Raw genomic sequence first — 15,429 nt, forward strand, 5'->3', positions numbered from 1 at the left:
GCAAATAATAAAAAAAGAATGGTCACAGAATACAAAATGACCTGTCCAAGAGTTTAATACTTGCCTTAACTGTAACTCAGCTAAATAAGTTAGGACCTTTTTCATTTACGGTATTTTACATATTTTTTCTTAAATAAGAATGTAATCAGCAATGCCGAATACAAACACTGCAAGTCAACCAAAAGGCAAAGTGAATGCCAGTGAAAGCTTAGAAGAGAAGACAGTAGCAGAAGCCTCAAAAAAGTAAGCAAAAAAGAAATGGCCTATGCAAACTCCAAGCCAAAAAAAAATTGTTTTGTCAAAGCTTTGTACAGTTTCAGAACAGTAGATCAAATTCTCTGCTCGTGTAAACTGACAAGTTTCACATTATTCAGAACAGTGATCTACTGCATGTCTGCATTTTTGTTTAGTAGCAGGGAGAGATGGGGAATGTATGCAAAGTGAAGGAGGAAGATGTAGACTACAGAAAGGAAAGAGTAGGTGCAAGGCAGAGATTACAGGAATGTAGGTTGAAGTGATTATGAAGAAAAAGAAAAAGGTGAAGAAGGATCAATTTAAAAAGGAAAAGAACAATAGAATTGGCAGAGTGGGAAGGATGATGCTAGGATTATCACACAACATTAATCCTAATGATCTGCTTTGTGGAAAATTCAAAGCTGTCCCTTGAACACAGGCTGTCATGTGCCCTTTTGGTTTCTTGATATATGGTCTGTGGCTCTATACTCTGATATACTGGACTTGAGGACCCCCATTTTTGTATGCATTATTTTATTACACATGCAAAACTACAGCCACATGTGGACTGTTGAGTGAAATAGCCTTTTTTTTTTTTACCATCCGTAAACAAAATTAAATCTTTGACTGAAAGAGAAAGGGGGAAAGTCACAGGCAGACAAAACAACAACTTGTTTCAAATTTTTTAAACAACACTTGAAGCAGTGAAACAACAAAAACACAGAAGTAAAAGCAGAAGGATACAGGAAGGTTCAAGACAGTGTTCATTACACAGAAGCAGAACAACACAGCATGATGCAAACTCAAAAAAAATCTAGTTGATATGAAGATATTAAGTGCACATAACGCAAAAGAATAAAACTGAGTGCTAGCGCACAAAAGCAGTGAACACCTTCTGTCTAACATGAAGCTGTGGAGGAACAAGGTGTGGGGGGAGCCTAATTATAACTGTTCTTTTCCATTTAAATGTAATTTTTTCTCTGTGTCCTGTTAGGAAATTATCCTTAATGATTTCATAGATGTAATAGATTTCAGAGATTTCATAGACATTAGGTCCGGAAGGGACCTCAGAAGATCTTGGAGTCCAGCCCCCTGCCCCAGGGGCAGGATGTCAGCAGGGATCATAGGATCCCAGCAAGATAAACATCCAAATGTCTCTTGACGGCGTTCAAAGTAGGTGCTTGAACCACCTCCGGCGGCAGTCTATTCCAAACCTTGGGGGCTCGGACAGTAAAGAAGTTCTTCCTTACGTCCAGCCTGAAACGGTCATGGAGGAGTTTGTGACCATTCAATCTTGTCATCCCTTGGAGCACTTTGGTGAACAGATGTTCCCCCAGATCCCGCTGAGCACCCGCGATAAACTTATAGGCGGCCATCAGATCACTCCTGAGCCTACGCTTTTCCAGGCTGAAAAGTCCCATAGCTCTCAACCTCTCGTCGTAAAGTCTGTTTTCCTGACCTCTGATCATGTGCGTGACTCTCCTCTGGACTCTCTCAAGCTTCTCCACATCCTTTTTGAATTGTGGAGACCAAAACTGGATGCAGTACTCCAGCTGCGGCCTCACCAAGGCCAAGTACAACAGGAGAATGACATCCTGGGATTTGCTTGAGAAGCATCTATGGATGCAAGCCAGTGTTTTGCTTGCTTTAATAACTGCAGCATCACACTGAAGGCTCATGTTCATCTTGTGGTCAATTATGACCCCTAAGTCCCTTTCATCTGTAGTGCTAGCCAGCGTAGCACTGCTGAGCCTATAAGCATGCTGCGCATTTTTCTTCCCAAGGTGGAGAACCTTGCATTTTTCAGTGTTAAACACCATCAGGTTCTCGTCCGCCCATTTCCTGAGTCTGTCAAGGTCAGCCTGGATCACCGTCCTGTCCTCAGGCGTGGATGCTTTACCCCAAAGTTTGGTGTTGTTGGTGAACTTGGCCAGTCTGCTTCTGATTCCAATGTCCACAGCATTATTGAAGATGTTGAATAATATAGGCCCAAGGACAGAGCCTTGAGGGACCCCACTGGTAACAGCGCACCACAACAATTGACTTCCGTCAACCACCACCCTCTGGGTCCGACCACAGAGCCAATTCCCCAGTCAGCGGACCATGGTGAAGCTGAGGCCGCAGTTGGCCAGTTTTGCTAAGAGGTGATCATGGGATACCAGATCGAAGGCTTTTTTAAAGTCAAGATATACGACATCAATCTCTTCCCCCTTGTCCGGGTGATAGGTCACCTGGTTGTAAAAGGAAATAAGACTGGTCAAGCAAGACCTACCCGTGACAAACCCGGTCTGGCTATCCCTCAGGATTTTGCCATCGGCCAGTCTGTTGAGAATGGTCTCCTTGATAATCTTTTCTAGGATCTTCCCTGGGATAGAGGTCAGGCTGATGGGCCCATAGTTTGCCGGATCCACTTTCCTCCCTTTCTTGAAGATAGGCACCACATTCCAATCATCAGGCACTTCACCAGAGCATCAAGAGTTCTCGAATATCCATGCCAGGGGCTGGGCTATGATGCTAGCCAGCTCTTTGAGTACCCTGGGGTGTAAGCTGTCAGGGCCGGCTGACTTAAAGGTATCCAGCCTCTCAAGGTGTTCCTTCACAAAGTCAGCACTGATGGAAGGTAAGGAGTCTCCCTCACCCAGGCCTTCCCGTCCCATAATGGGCAGGGGCGTCCCATGGGACTGGTGAAAAACCAACCTAAAATACCCATTTAGCAAGTTGGCTTTATCCTGGGCATCGGTTTAGAAGGGGCCCAATGTTGCCCTTGCTTTTCCTCCGGCTCCCCACATATCTAAAAAAGGCCAGTTGGAGTTCAGTCGCAGGCTTGGCTTTCCTGGTTTGCTCCCTGCAGGTCCAGACCAGTGCAGAATATTCCTCCTTGGAGGTGGATCCCATCCTCCATCCTTTGTAGGCCTTCCTTTTCAGATGGAGGAGGTCCGCTAGTTCCCTGCAGAGCCAAGGGGGTCACTGTGCCCTTTTGCTGCCTTTCCTCCAAGATGGGATAGGCTTTGCTTGTGCATCCAGGATCGCTCCCTTGAGGAACAACCACTCTTCCTGAACTCCCCTCCCCTTTGGGTCATGGTCCCTTAAGGCCTCACTGACAAGCTTCCTGAGCTTGTCAGGTCAAGCAGCACTTTGCCTCTTGTCGGCCCATAGACTTGTATCAGATAGAGCTCATCCACACACATGAGAAAGCTTTGCAACCATTTGGATTTGGCTGAGCATCATTCGAACTCAGATACAGACATGCGGTCTTTGGAAAGCCAAGCCTTGCTGCATGATCAGGCCAATTCCCTAGCAAACTTCTGGTAATGCTCTTGATCCTGGGTTGGAGGTCTGTAGTAGACTCCCACCATTGTGTCCCCTGTGCCGTGTTCCCCAAGGATTTTAACCCAGAGGGTCTCTAGTCATCCACCCTGGGTGCCAATGTCGGCTTGCAGGATACATAACTTTCCTTGACATAGAGAGCTACACCCCCGCCCCTTTTATCCGCTCAGTCTCTCCTGTACAAGGTATAGCTGTCTATACCTGTGGCCCAGTCATGGGTGGAGGCCCACCAGGTCTCCGTTATCCCTATGACATAGTAATTATTTGCATTAAGCAGGAGGACAATTTCCTCCTATTTATTCCTCAAACTCCTGGCATTTGTGTACAGGCACGCAAGTGTCCCTTTGGGGGGCCCTTGCCTTGCCTACAGATCATTCCAGGGCTGGGGCAGGGGTGGGTTCCCTTAAGTGCTTTGCCCTGTTGGCTTTGCAAGGGTTGCTCAGCAGGCCAGCACAGTGGCAGTAGTCCCCCCCCCATTCCCTGGCGGGCTTAGTTTAAAGCCCAGTGGAGCAGGTCAGCCAGTCTGGTTGAGAAAAGCATCACTCATAAGTGATAACTTATAACATGACATTGTACAGTTGATTCAGTCTTTGCAGCTTAGTCTAAGCTGCAGAGATTAATTTGAAATGGAAGTGAACAGATAGTTCCCTCTGATTCAGGAAATGCAGCCACATGCCTGGAGTGACTCCAGCCAGAAGGCAAGGGGTGCTACAGCACAGCCCTCTGGCATGTAGCCAGCATAGGCTGTGTGTTGGATTCCACTTCCTGCTGCCTCCGAGGTCTCTGGGATGTGCCATCCAAAATCACAGTCGCAGGACTCTGCAGGGTTGCTTATCACTTCCTTCCTGCTTCCAGTTGCCTCTGGGATATGTAATCCACAGTCACAGCCAGCAGAAAGTTTGAGCAGGGGAAGGGGTATTTAACACCCCTCCCTGGTCCCAGACCCCAGCCAGGGTTTGCCTGTGGGGGGGCAGTCCCCGTCCCGTCCCCCCCCAATCAGCCTGGGCTGCACCCTCAGCCAGGCTGCCCCACCCCGTCAGCCATCCCTCACTGCTCCAGATACAGAGCAGACGGGCAGAGCCAGCCCTGCTCTCTGGAGCACACAGCACAACCCAGGGCTGGAAAGTATGCTGGGGGACTGTGATTTAACTTGAACCAGGAAGGGGTCTGGGACAAAAGTTTCATAAACCAAATCAGTTAAATCTGATACTACATTCAACCAGATTTATCTTAAACCAGTTTCAGCCATTTTGAAGCTAGCTTATGTGCACTGAGCTTCTGTTCTGTTACAAGTTTAAATCAGTTTCTGATCACTTGAACCAGTTTATGTGTAACTTCTATCTCTAGCCTCAAAAAGCCCAAGGCAGAACTGATCTAAGTTTCGGGGTTTTCTGTAAGCAACATAGTTTCGATCAGTAGCAAACAGAACACACATTCACCTTTCAGTAGAAGAGGGGCAAATCTTAAACCAGGTTCTGCCATTTTTAAACCAGTCTGTGTGTGCCAAAATTCTGCTCTGTTACGGGTACAGATTGGTTTTGTGTGATGAACTGTTCTGTTACAAGTATAGACCAGTTTCCAACCACCTATACTGGTAAAGGTGTACTTGGCCTCTATTTCTCCTCTATCATTTTACATGTAAGTGATCAGAACAGAACACAGTTCAGAAGGATGCACTGTTGACTTACAAATAGTTCTGAGGCTTTTTTTTCCTATTGTCCATCAATTTTTTATAGATCCTACATGGCAACATTTTGTGTGCTTGTTCAAGTTCTACTGCATGGTGGTCAGAAATTTTCATTGAACTGTCCACAAAAAAGATGTCCTGATCTTTAACATGAGTTCTAACAGATGAGACATAACTCAGCAATGTATGCAAGTAATCCAAATTATTCCTTTTAAATAGTATTACCTTACATTTACCATCATTGAATTTCACCTATCATGTTGCCTATTGATCTAGTTTTGCAATGTTACTCTTTGTTCCTTCAATCTTTTCCAACCTCAACTTACCTACTAAGCAAATTTGTGTCACTTGCAAATTTCCCCATGTTGCTACTCATTCCTTTTTCTGTTCATCAATCAACCCATTAAACAATATCGGCCATAGTAGACCCTAAAAACACCTGTTAAAACTTTTGCCATGCTCAGCATATAATCTGTGTTAATAAGTAAGTACAAGAAAAAAACATTTCCATTTGTGAAAAAAATAGAATAATAAAGATACGGCTCTATTAAATCAACCATGCACTTTAAATATAGGGCAATCTGATGCTTGAAAACTCACCTTACAGTAAGGAAACAATTTACTCTGTTACCAACAGCAAAATAATCAGCTGCAGTCAAAATGTCAATGCCATGTGGAAAAGTGCCCTAACAACAAAGAAAAACAGAGATAGAAAGTGTTATAGTGATGGATAAAACACTGCATGAATAGTCAACACCCACTAAAAATATCACTTGGGCATCAGAATGGAAAAGAAACATTAAACTTTAAATCTTGAATTTTTGCTGTTTCTACCAAAAAAAACCAGATATTTGGATCACTGAATATCTGCCTCCTTTAAAAAATGAAAAGTAAAGAAATGAGTAGCACTTTTTTGTATTTAAATATAATTTGAAGCACTGAACATGTTTTAAAATATATTTTACATGGTTTTGCAGTTTTGGATGCTTTATAATTATATTTTCCTATTTCAGTTTTGTATTCTTTACAAACATTGAGATGTAGCCGTAGATATGACTTCAGCTAAAAATGGTCACATATCTACATACTCAAGGTCAAAATACAGGCCTAGTTTTTTGTAATTTCACTTTATAAATGAAGAAAAGACTGCAAAGACTGCTTGTAATTTCATGTTACTTTCCTTTCTGTTGTTACTTCTTTATTAATAAAGTAGCTACCTATACGGACCCATACAAATACAGGCATTGGAACAAGTTGTCCAATAGTTTACAAATAAAATTTCATGCTTTCACTGAAACAGTATTATCGTCTTTCATTTTATATTACTTTAATATCCATTTAAACCAGGGATGTCAAACATATGGCCTGTGGGCCAGATTCAGCCCAGAGAATCTCTCTACCCAGCCCAGTGGGATACTAAAAGGCACTAGATTTTAGGCCCTTTAGTCCCAGTGGGAGTGGTCACTGGTAGAAGCTTGGCTCACCACTGCCAAACCCCATACTGCTTCCTTCCCTGTTACCCCTATGCCACCTCTGCTCGGCTCTGTGCTGCCAGCAGCCCCTGCACCGACTCTGCAGGGATCAGCCCTGATCAAGATACAGCTGTATCTTCCATTTAGAAAAGTGGTCACAAAACCAATGAGTTCCAAGTTGAGCAATTGGATTTTTATCGTTAAACCTAAAAACTACACAGTAAACAAGAAATGTGTCTTTAGTTGTCAAAGACCACGATAGCAAGATACAAAAGAATGTTTTGTAAATAGTATACACAAAAACATAAATGTCAATGTGTCTTGCTGTTAAAGACGGTTTCATCTCATGTCTGAGGTACTCGCTGACAGGTTCTCTGGCAGCTGATAAACCCAATTCTTATTTGGCCACAACAAAGGGATAACTCTCACCTAAACAGGGCAAATGCAAAACAGGCAATGTGTACAGCACTTTATCTAGTCTCTTCCTCAGCTTATGGAGAAGAGAAGTACAGGCCTAAAAATGCTACTCAGTCATTTAGGGGGCTTCTGAGCTCTGCTGCCATTTTATTCCTGTCTTCAGCTGCCTGCATGATAGTCTGTGATTATACTTCCCAATATATCCATTTGCGTACCTCTAAAAGACTTTAGGGCTAAGTACAGACAGTCAAAAAGCCCAAGGCTGAATTGATTCAGTCTTTACAAGTTAGTCTGAGCTGCAAAGACTGAACCAATCAACAAATGAAAACACATTCATTTTTGATTCAGGAAATGCAGCCACATGCCTGCAGTGGCTCAAGCCAGAGCTGGGGGGGGCGGGCGCTAGAGCGCAGCTCTCTGGCACATAGCCAACATGGGCTGTGTGTTTGTTTCCTCTTCCTGCTGCCCCTGAGGTCTCTGGGACTTGTAGTCCAGAATTATAGCTGCAGGGTTGCTCATCATTTCCTCTTCCTGCTTCCAGGTGCCTCTGGGATTTGTAGCCCAGTCACAGCCAGCAGTAAGTTTAGCAACACAGGGCAGCTCTGTACTTGGGGGAAGGTGAGTTTAACCCCCTTCCCTGGCCCCAGACCCCAGTCAGGGCTCGGTTGTGGGGGCCAGTGCACCAGCCAGTGAGGCAGCCCTCACTACTCCAACTAGGGGGCAGACGGGTGGAACAAGCCCTGCTCTCTGAAGCAGATAGCACAACCCAGCCCAAGGCTGCAAAGCATGCTGGGATGCTAGGAGACTGTGATTTAACTTGAACCAGGCAGGGGTCTGGGACAAAAGTTTCATAAACTGGTTTGACCTAAATCAGTTACATCTGATACTACATTCAACCAGGTTTATCTGAAACCAGTTTCAGCCATTTTGAAACTGGTTTATGCGTAACTTCTGTCCCTAGCCTAGAAGAATACCAAAAGTATAAAGGGAGTGGAATTAAAATGCACTTCTGGATAGACTGAATTATAGTGATGAAAGTCTGCTCTGAAATGACCTTGCCCTCAGTCTCACTCATCAAGGCTCAGTGGCAAGAGAGAGTCGAGGCAACTGGATATGAGGTTTCTGCAGTATCTGGATGGCTTACAATATCTAATTCACCTGTAGTAATGATCTCAGCCAGGGGTAGGCAACGTTTTTGGTCAGAGTGCTGAAAAAACTGCAATGTCTACCTTGTAAAGGTGCCAGAGTTCTGGCACACCAAAAAAACAAAACCAGGGCCAAGGAGGGAGGTACATGGCAGGATGCACTGCATATTAATATAGTTAATCATCACAAATGTTGCTTTTTCACAGTAAATACCAGGTTTTCTAAAAATTCTAAACCTGGTGACAATAAATAATGCTACCTTTGTTCTTATGTATTCTTTTTAGTTAAGCAGGTTGTGATGAGGCAGAGAAAAAAGAGGAAGGTAGAAAGACAGACAGAAAGAAGAGACAAAAAGGGGAGAGAGAGAAGGGGGAGAAAAGAGAGAAAGGAGAGACAAAACAAGAGAAAAAAGAAAAAGAGGAGAGAAAGAAAAAGAGAGAAAAAAAGGAAAAAGGAAGAGGGGGTGAGCCACAGCTCATGTCTCCCACCACCAGCTGTGGCTCAGACCTGCTGGTCCAAGTCAGTGTCCGAGGGAGGTAAGGGAGGCAGCAATACCCCAGCAGCAGCTGCTATGGCCAGGATGCTCAGGCCTCCCCAGCGGTCCTAAGGCAGGGGGAGCCTGAGCCCAGGGCTGGGAGAGGGCCAAGCCTGGGGCTGATACAGACAGATGCCCATCCCAGCCGGGCAGGGGCAGGACTGGGGCACCAAACACCAGAGCCAGGTGCTCAGGGCAGGGTCCAGGCATTGTAGGGAGAAGCAGATGTGGGGGGAGGTGCTGCAGGCAGGCTGGCCCGGCTGGGCCCTTCGGAAGACAGCAGCCATGGGAGAGTGGGGACCAGGTGGGAAGTGGGAGCTACCCCGGGGCTCTGCAGACTCGAGCCATGGCAGGTGAGCCCAGTGGCACCCAAGGTGGGACCCAGCCAGGCCCACACAACTCCATGGAGATAGGGCACAGCTGCCCTATCCTGTCCACAAGGGGGTGCTGCCTGGCTGGGGCAGGATGCCAGACTTGGGGGGCTCCCAGCTCAGCCTCTGTGTGTGCCAGGCATACCACCTAGACCCTGCTCCGGTACTCAGCATCCCAGTGCTGCCCCCACTGGGGTTGGACAGGGCATCCACCTGACCAAGCCCTGGGCTCACCCGCTGGGAGCCTCCAGCATTGCAACCCTGCACAGCATCTGCTGGGCCTGGGTCCTGGTCCCGCCTCCCCGCAGCTCCCCTCTAGGGGCCGGGCTGGGCTGAAAGGTGCAGCCCAGGATCAGAACACAAACTGCATCCCTGTGTTCTCCTGACTCTGCCCCAGTACCTGATGCGGCACTGGGACCTGTGCTGCTCCCAGAGCAGCAACTTAAAAAAAAATTTTTTTTTAAACAATTTCCTCTCATACCTCCTGATGTGCCGAGGAAAATGCTTCTGTGCGCCACTAACTGGCACACATGCCGGGGGCTGCCAATCCCTGATCTAAGCTGTCCACGAGCTCTGCTGCAATGGTATGGAAATTGACATCTTGTCAAGTTAAACTAAGTTCACTGGGATAGGAGATGACTGCTGAAGATATTCATTCAGACGTTACCTTGGACCTACCATATGTTCTTGTATACAGCGTGCACCCTTTCCCTCACAACTAGACTCCCCTAAAATTGGGGTCCATGTATTAAGCAGGGAAGGTGTTTTCTTCACTGGAAAAGAAGCTAGCCTGAAGACACCATGCATGTCAGGCTGCTGCCAAGGTGGCTGCCACTTGTGTCTGGCTCAGAAAGCTACATGGGTGGAGTTCCTGTGTTAACCCTCTCACAGTCATAACTGTTGGCTGAGCACAGTAGCTTGTATCTAAAGCAAAAATGAGCTGCTGGTAGTATTTTATGAGGCTTGTGATGTGAAAACAGTATTTACAGGAACCTATATAAAGAACTACTTACAGTAAAGAATTAACAGTCTTGTTACTGCCCTTGCAAGGTCTGGAGCCTAACCTTGTGTGACAGAATAAAAGTTATCTTGGAAACTGTCAAGGAAATGTGGCATCCCAGAAGACAACCTGTAACACCAGGGAGTTTCTACTGCCTCGCCAGATTGTCTCATGGGATGCCACACTTCCTGGTCACTCTATGTTCCCAAGAATGTTTTTCCACTCTTTTCCACTCTGCATTTTTCCAGAAGTGTAGCCAACTGTGTGACACAGAGTAAGCTCTACTGTCCGGAAAAAAAAAATTCCTGCATTCTGTCTTCCAAAAACAAGTTCTGTGTTTTTTTGGGGGACATATTGTATATGACAAGATATGGTATTTTGGCCTTCAAACCAATATAGTTGCGCAGGATGTGGCCATCACTAAGGACAAGTGACTAGTTGGAGTCGCATGCGAATGTTTGAGACCAGTGAAAGGCGTTCAATTCAAAGGATGCTGCCGACTCCTATTGCTAGCCCTTACATCCCAGATATACCCCTACATGCTGTATCTACATATACCATACAAATAAATAAAAAATAAAATGTTTGTAGATAGGGAATTTATTATATATAAAAAAGCAGGTATGTGATTACTTCCATGCATCTCTGCTTATAGACTCTAGGATGTGTTTATTCATGTCTTCAATGATCTGTGGTACCCCAGCAATTTTTGGTAAGTTTAATTCCATAGTAAAAAACACAATTTCAACTCTGTAATTTAAAATGTTCTTTTCAAGATTAATTTTTCATAGCATGCATCTATGCCTCATCACCTGTACACTAACTACTAGTCATGTCTAATGGCTTAGATATAGGTCAGATTTCATTAAGTATAATATGACGATACTCAAAGTTATATTTCCTGGTAGAGACAACAGCATGGCCTCATTGAGCCAAATTAAGAACAAATTTAAATTAGCCAATGGCTAAATACACTACACCCAGTTACAAAAGAGACAGTCATGGTATTTAAACAATGATTTTATATAGGAGTGCAGGTTCTGGACATTTTACAGTATCATTGGTTTATCTAGCTAGAGACATTGCAAAATAATACAAGAAGTATCCATTATGTCAAAACACACGAACATGTTTTTTTCCAGTATTAAAACTCATCTTGTTAAAAAAATACATGCATCCACTTTGATTTATTTTTAAATGTTGGGACTAATTACTACTTTCATCCACATGGAATTTTCCATCTAGCTCTAGAATGTGGTATCTTGCAGAAATGATGCAGTCAGAAATCAGAAAGTTAACACACAGCTGCCTACTGAATAAAACTATCACATTTCAGGCAGAAAAATATGCACCCTGCCTCCTTCCTACTCAGAGAAAGGATGTCAGTTGCAACATACTGTCAGGGTATATCATACAAGCAGAGTGATGTAAAAGGTGTACCCAATGATTAAGTAAGCATTTTCCTAGGCAGTGGGGAATAGGTCAGTACACCTCCCACAGGAAGAAGGAACATCACTTATTGTTCCTTTTGTCAGGTTGTGTGTCATGTAAATTCAGTGTTTCAGTGTAAATCCCTTCTCAAAATGCAAAATCATACACAGTAATTGTGTGCATCTCTGGAGTAATTAACTTTTAGGTGAGATCAAATGTACATAATAGGGGTCCAAATACCCTTAAGGAAACTTACCCCACTGTGGATTAATCTGAAACTGAACACCTAATTGACCTAGAAAGACCCTTAGAAATCTTAAAGTGAATGAAGGAATCTGTGGCCAACTAGTCATTCAATATGTCCATATTTTTATATGTGAAGTTGTCTGTTCCAGTTTTACAGGGGTGTTCAAATGTTCGTCTGTTCAGAAAAAATAAATAAGAAATGAATACTTGGGGTGAAAGACAAAAAAATGACTTAAATCCTAAAGTGCAATTTAGGGATGTTTTAAGAACCTAAGTCCAAGAGAGCGATCTATCAAACCCTGACTAACCACTTAGGCCATTCCAAACTATTCTATAGTCTGGAGGTAAGGACACTCCCTGGGAGCCTGCAGATAATCTCTCTCGCTTCATGGGCATGTGGACAAATAATCTAGCTACCAGGTTCCTACATAAAAGGTGAGCACTACTGCCAGCTGATTCATAAAAGAAACAACTGAGTTTGGTGTTTACAGAGTTTGGTTAGAGCTGGTTCATGCAAAGTTGTCAAATTTACAGTATCATGAGCCCTGCCCCACCTTGAATTAAGTGGAAATCACAGAAAGGCATTTACAACTATTAATCCAGTACCACATTATATGGAGTCAATGCGAGCTGCTTTGGGATGACTAAACCTTGAATGCTACACCTTTAGCTCCTAGGGCAATCAAGATTTTCTCCACTTTTGTGACAGCCCTATCTGGATCATATTACAGAAGACACCTATCCCTAATTCCACCTCTTCTCCCCCTTGAAACTATTCCAACTAGAAAAATACATCACTTCTGAACACATTCACTACTACTGCCCAATCCCACCACTGAGGAAGCAAACACAAAGTTACCATGACAAAGAAACCTGAGGCACCCAGAAGGGGAAAAGTCTGATGTTAAATCCTGGAATATGGCAAAGATCCCTACTGAGGGCCTTAGACTTGCTTTTCAACTGAATTACATACACTTAGTCACAGCGGTTGGTTAATCATCTGAATCCACTTTACCACAAGAGATTTTTTTTAAGTTTGCACTCAGTTTTAACTGAATTATGATGACAAACTAACAAACAGGCACATGTGTGCATGCACACGCACATACCCCCAGTCTTCTTTCCCACTCAATTCTTCTGTAAAATCACAAATTAAAGTCCTTCAGAAAAGACCAGTGTACTGCTTTTGAACCCTAATTGTGTAATCATCATTTTCACCTACATGCCATATGACAAATACTATCACCATAATCAGAAGAAACATGCTGAAATACACTTATTTTTTTAAAGGAATACTGTGCAATTAAACACAAGCTTCAGGAAAATGGCACTGTTTTACATAAGTAAATGAATGCACTACTCACTGATAAATTAGTGTCATAGAGAAGTAGGGCTAGAAGCACCCTTCAGAGGTGACCTAGTCCAACGCCCTTCCTGAGGCAGGATCATCCTGATCCAAACCATCCCATACAAACCATAATCTAAACTCTACATAAACCTATCATCAACCCTGACACAACCTGCCACAGGCAAAGCAGGTCAGGGGAATAGAGAGGTGGAAAGAACCAGGGCTGAAAAGCCCAACATGGAGTGGCAGCTTTCTAGCTCCAATCCCCTCTATTTCTCCACTCCCCCTTTCCTCGGAGGGAAGGCGTAGAGGGGACCAGGGCCAAAGAATCTAGCACCAGCAATAGCAGTGGCAGCCCCCGAGTGCTAGAGCAGCTGGAACCAGGAAATGTGACTCAGTTTGTAGACTGATTAATTATGAGCATTAATTATTTCTCTACTGGCCAGGTTTTCACTATCTGCCTTGTTGATTATAGCCAGCATCCTGACAAAAACTCTTCAGGAGAACAGTGTAAGTGTAGAAAACAAAGAAAATGAGCCACATAATGCAAAGCTAAAGAAAATCAGTTTTAACCAAAATTAATAATACAAACACATATCAGAGTTGAAGGCTGCATGAAATGCATGCCCTATAAACCATATTACTATTAGCTTTCCTCCAGGTAACATCCTGACTCCAAGCTTCTGATACAAGCATACTTCTATGTCACCCACCTCCCTGCTCAGATAGACTTGCAGAACTTGCAGTCAGAACAATATGGTGCCCCTACGCAGTTTAGGTACAAGGAAGCTTTAAAAAAACAAAAGCAAACAAACAAACAAACAAACAAAAAACCCTCTGGTATAAGTCCTCAAAGACAACTCTCCAGGAAAGAGAAGAACACATACTGAGCCTTCAAACCACCGAGATGTCTGGCTGTCCAGAAACAGGAGAACAGCAATTTTTTTTTTTTACTCCACAGTAAAACTCAGACTCCTACACAACTAATAGATCTCTTCTGAAAATTCAGATGCTGGTTTAGGAAAGGCAGCATGATTTAACAGACAAAAGCAGAGAATTGGAAATCAGGAGTCTTGAGTTTCAGTCATAGCTATTCCACTGAACTGCTCTGAAGATATATGTAAGTTACTTAGCCATTCACACTATTCCAAGAAAAATCAATGACGTGGAAAATGCAAAAAAAAATTGCCTTACTTCTATCTTTACTTTAATAATATGATGATTTATAAGCTATGTTGTGTTTCTTTAGGCCACGGTTGTGCTTTTTAGAAGGAATTTCAACTTGTCATAAAACTCACTTTTCCAGAACCAACATTGTCAAAAATTCACAAGCAAGTTTAGGGAATAAAACACAGAAGAACCTCCTTTTAGATGATGAAAATGCATAATGAGTGTTTTAAGTGTTAACCAAATTTAGACGTTCTTTTACTTAATTCTACTGAAGATGGACTATTTAATTTTAATATTCTGAGTTGCGTATTACAATATCTCTTCAAGAAGTTTCATGAATGAAGATTCAGAAAAGTTACCATACCTGTCTTCCAACATTCTCCTGGAAGGCTGCCTAAGGAACAAAGAGAACAAACATACCAAATGAGTCAAGTTTGGTTTTTGATAAATACCAGATGAATTCAAAACATGCAGAAGTATAAATGAACCATGGCTTTAATCTTTTATACAAGTCAGCAGAGCTAGAGGAATAGGCCCTCTGGAATAGTGGTTTGTTGAGTTTTTGGTCCCGCTTTATGTTCTAATGCTTTTAAAGCTCTACGCTGCATGGCAACAACTTAAAAATGCAAGTTTATTAAAATAGTCACAACCATAGAAGTTGTCTTTGGGCATGTCTACACATGACCGTACAGTGCCTTTGTTACTGCGCCATCTGCATTTCCTTTTGGAAGTACTACAAGATGGCACAGTAACGGCCCATACTGCACCATGCCAATCACACACGGTTATTTTTGGCTGCTACATCACCTTAAACGGGCTATAATGCAGAGCAAGTTGCTACAGTGCCATAGCAGTGGCATCACAGTTTTGACAATAGACACTACAGCACTGTAGCACCTCGTGTAGATGCACCTTTTGATTGCTAACACAGACCTCCATCATACTAGAATCAAAAGGAAATTTGACCACAAATATGGTAATCAAAATAAAGACAGTTTGTTATTGTTTAACTGCTTCCTCAAAGTATCCATCCTATGGTATCTAA

General features: G+C 43.4%; 1 protein-coding gene across 1 annotated transcript in view; it reads right to left on the bottom strand.

Annotated features, from left to right (window-relative positions):
- The window catches only part of TBCD (tubulin folding cofactor D), a 219,281-nt gene that overhangs the window by 83,145 nt on the left and 120,707 nt on the right, over positions 1–15,429 (bottom strand). The window contains 2 exon segments of the mRNA XM_006028735.3: positions 5,849–5,934; positions 14,749–14,778. Of these exon segments, the coding sequence (XP_006028797.3) occupies positions 5,849–5,934; positions 14,749–14,778 (116 nt within the window).

Source organism: Alligator sinensis, unplaced genomic scaffold (assembly GCF_000455745.1).
Source record: "Alligator sinensis unplaced genomic scaffold, ASM45574v1 scaffold694_1, whole genome shotgun sequence".
Classification (NCBI taxonomy): Eukaryota; Metazoa; Chordata; order Crocodylia; family Alligatoridae; genus Alligator; species Alligator sinensis.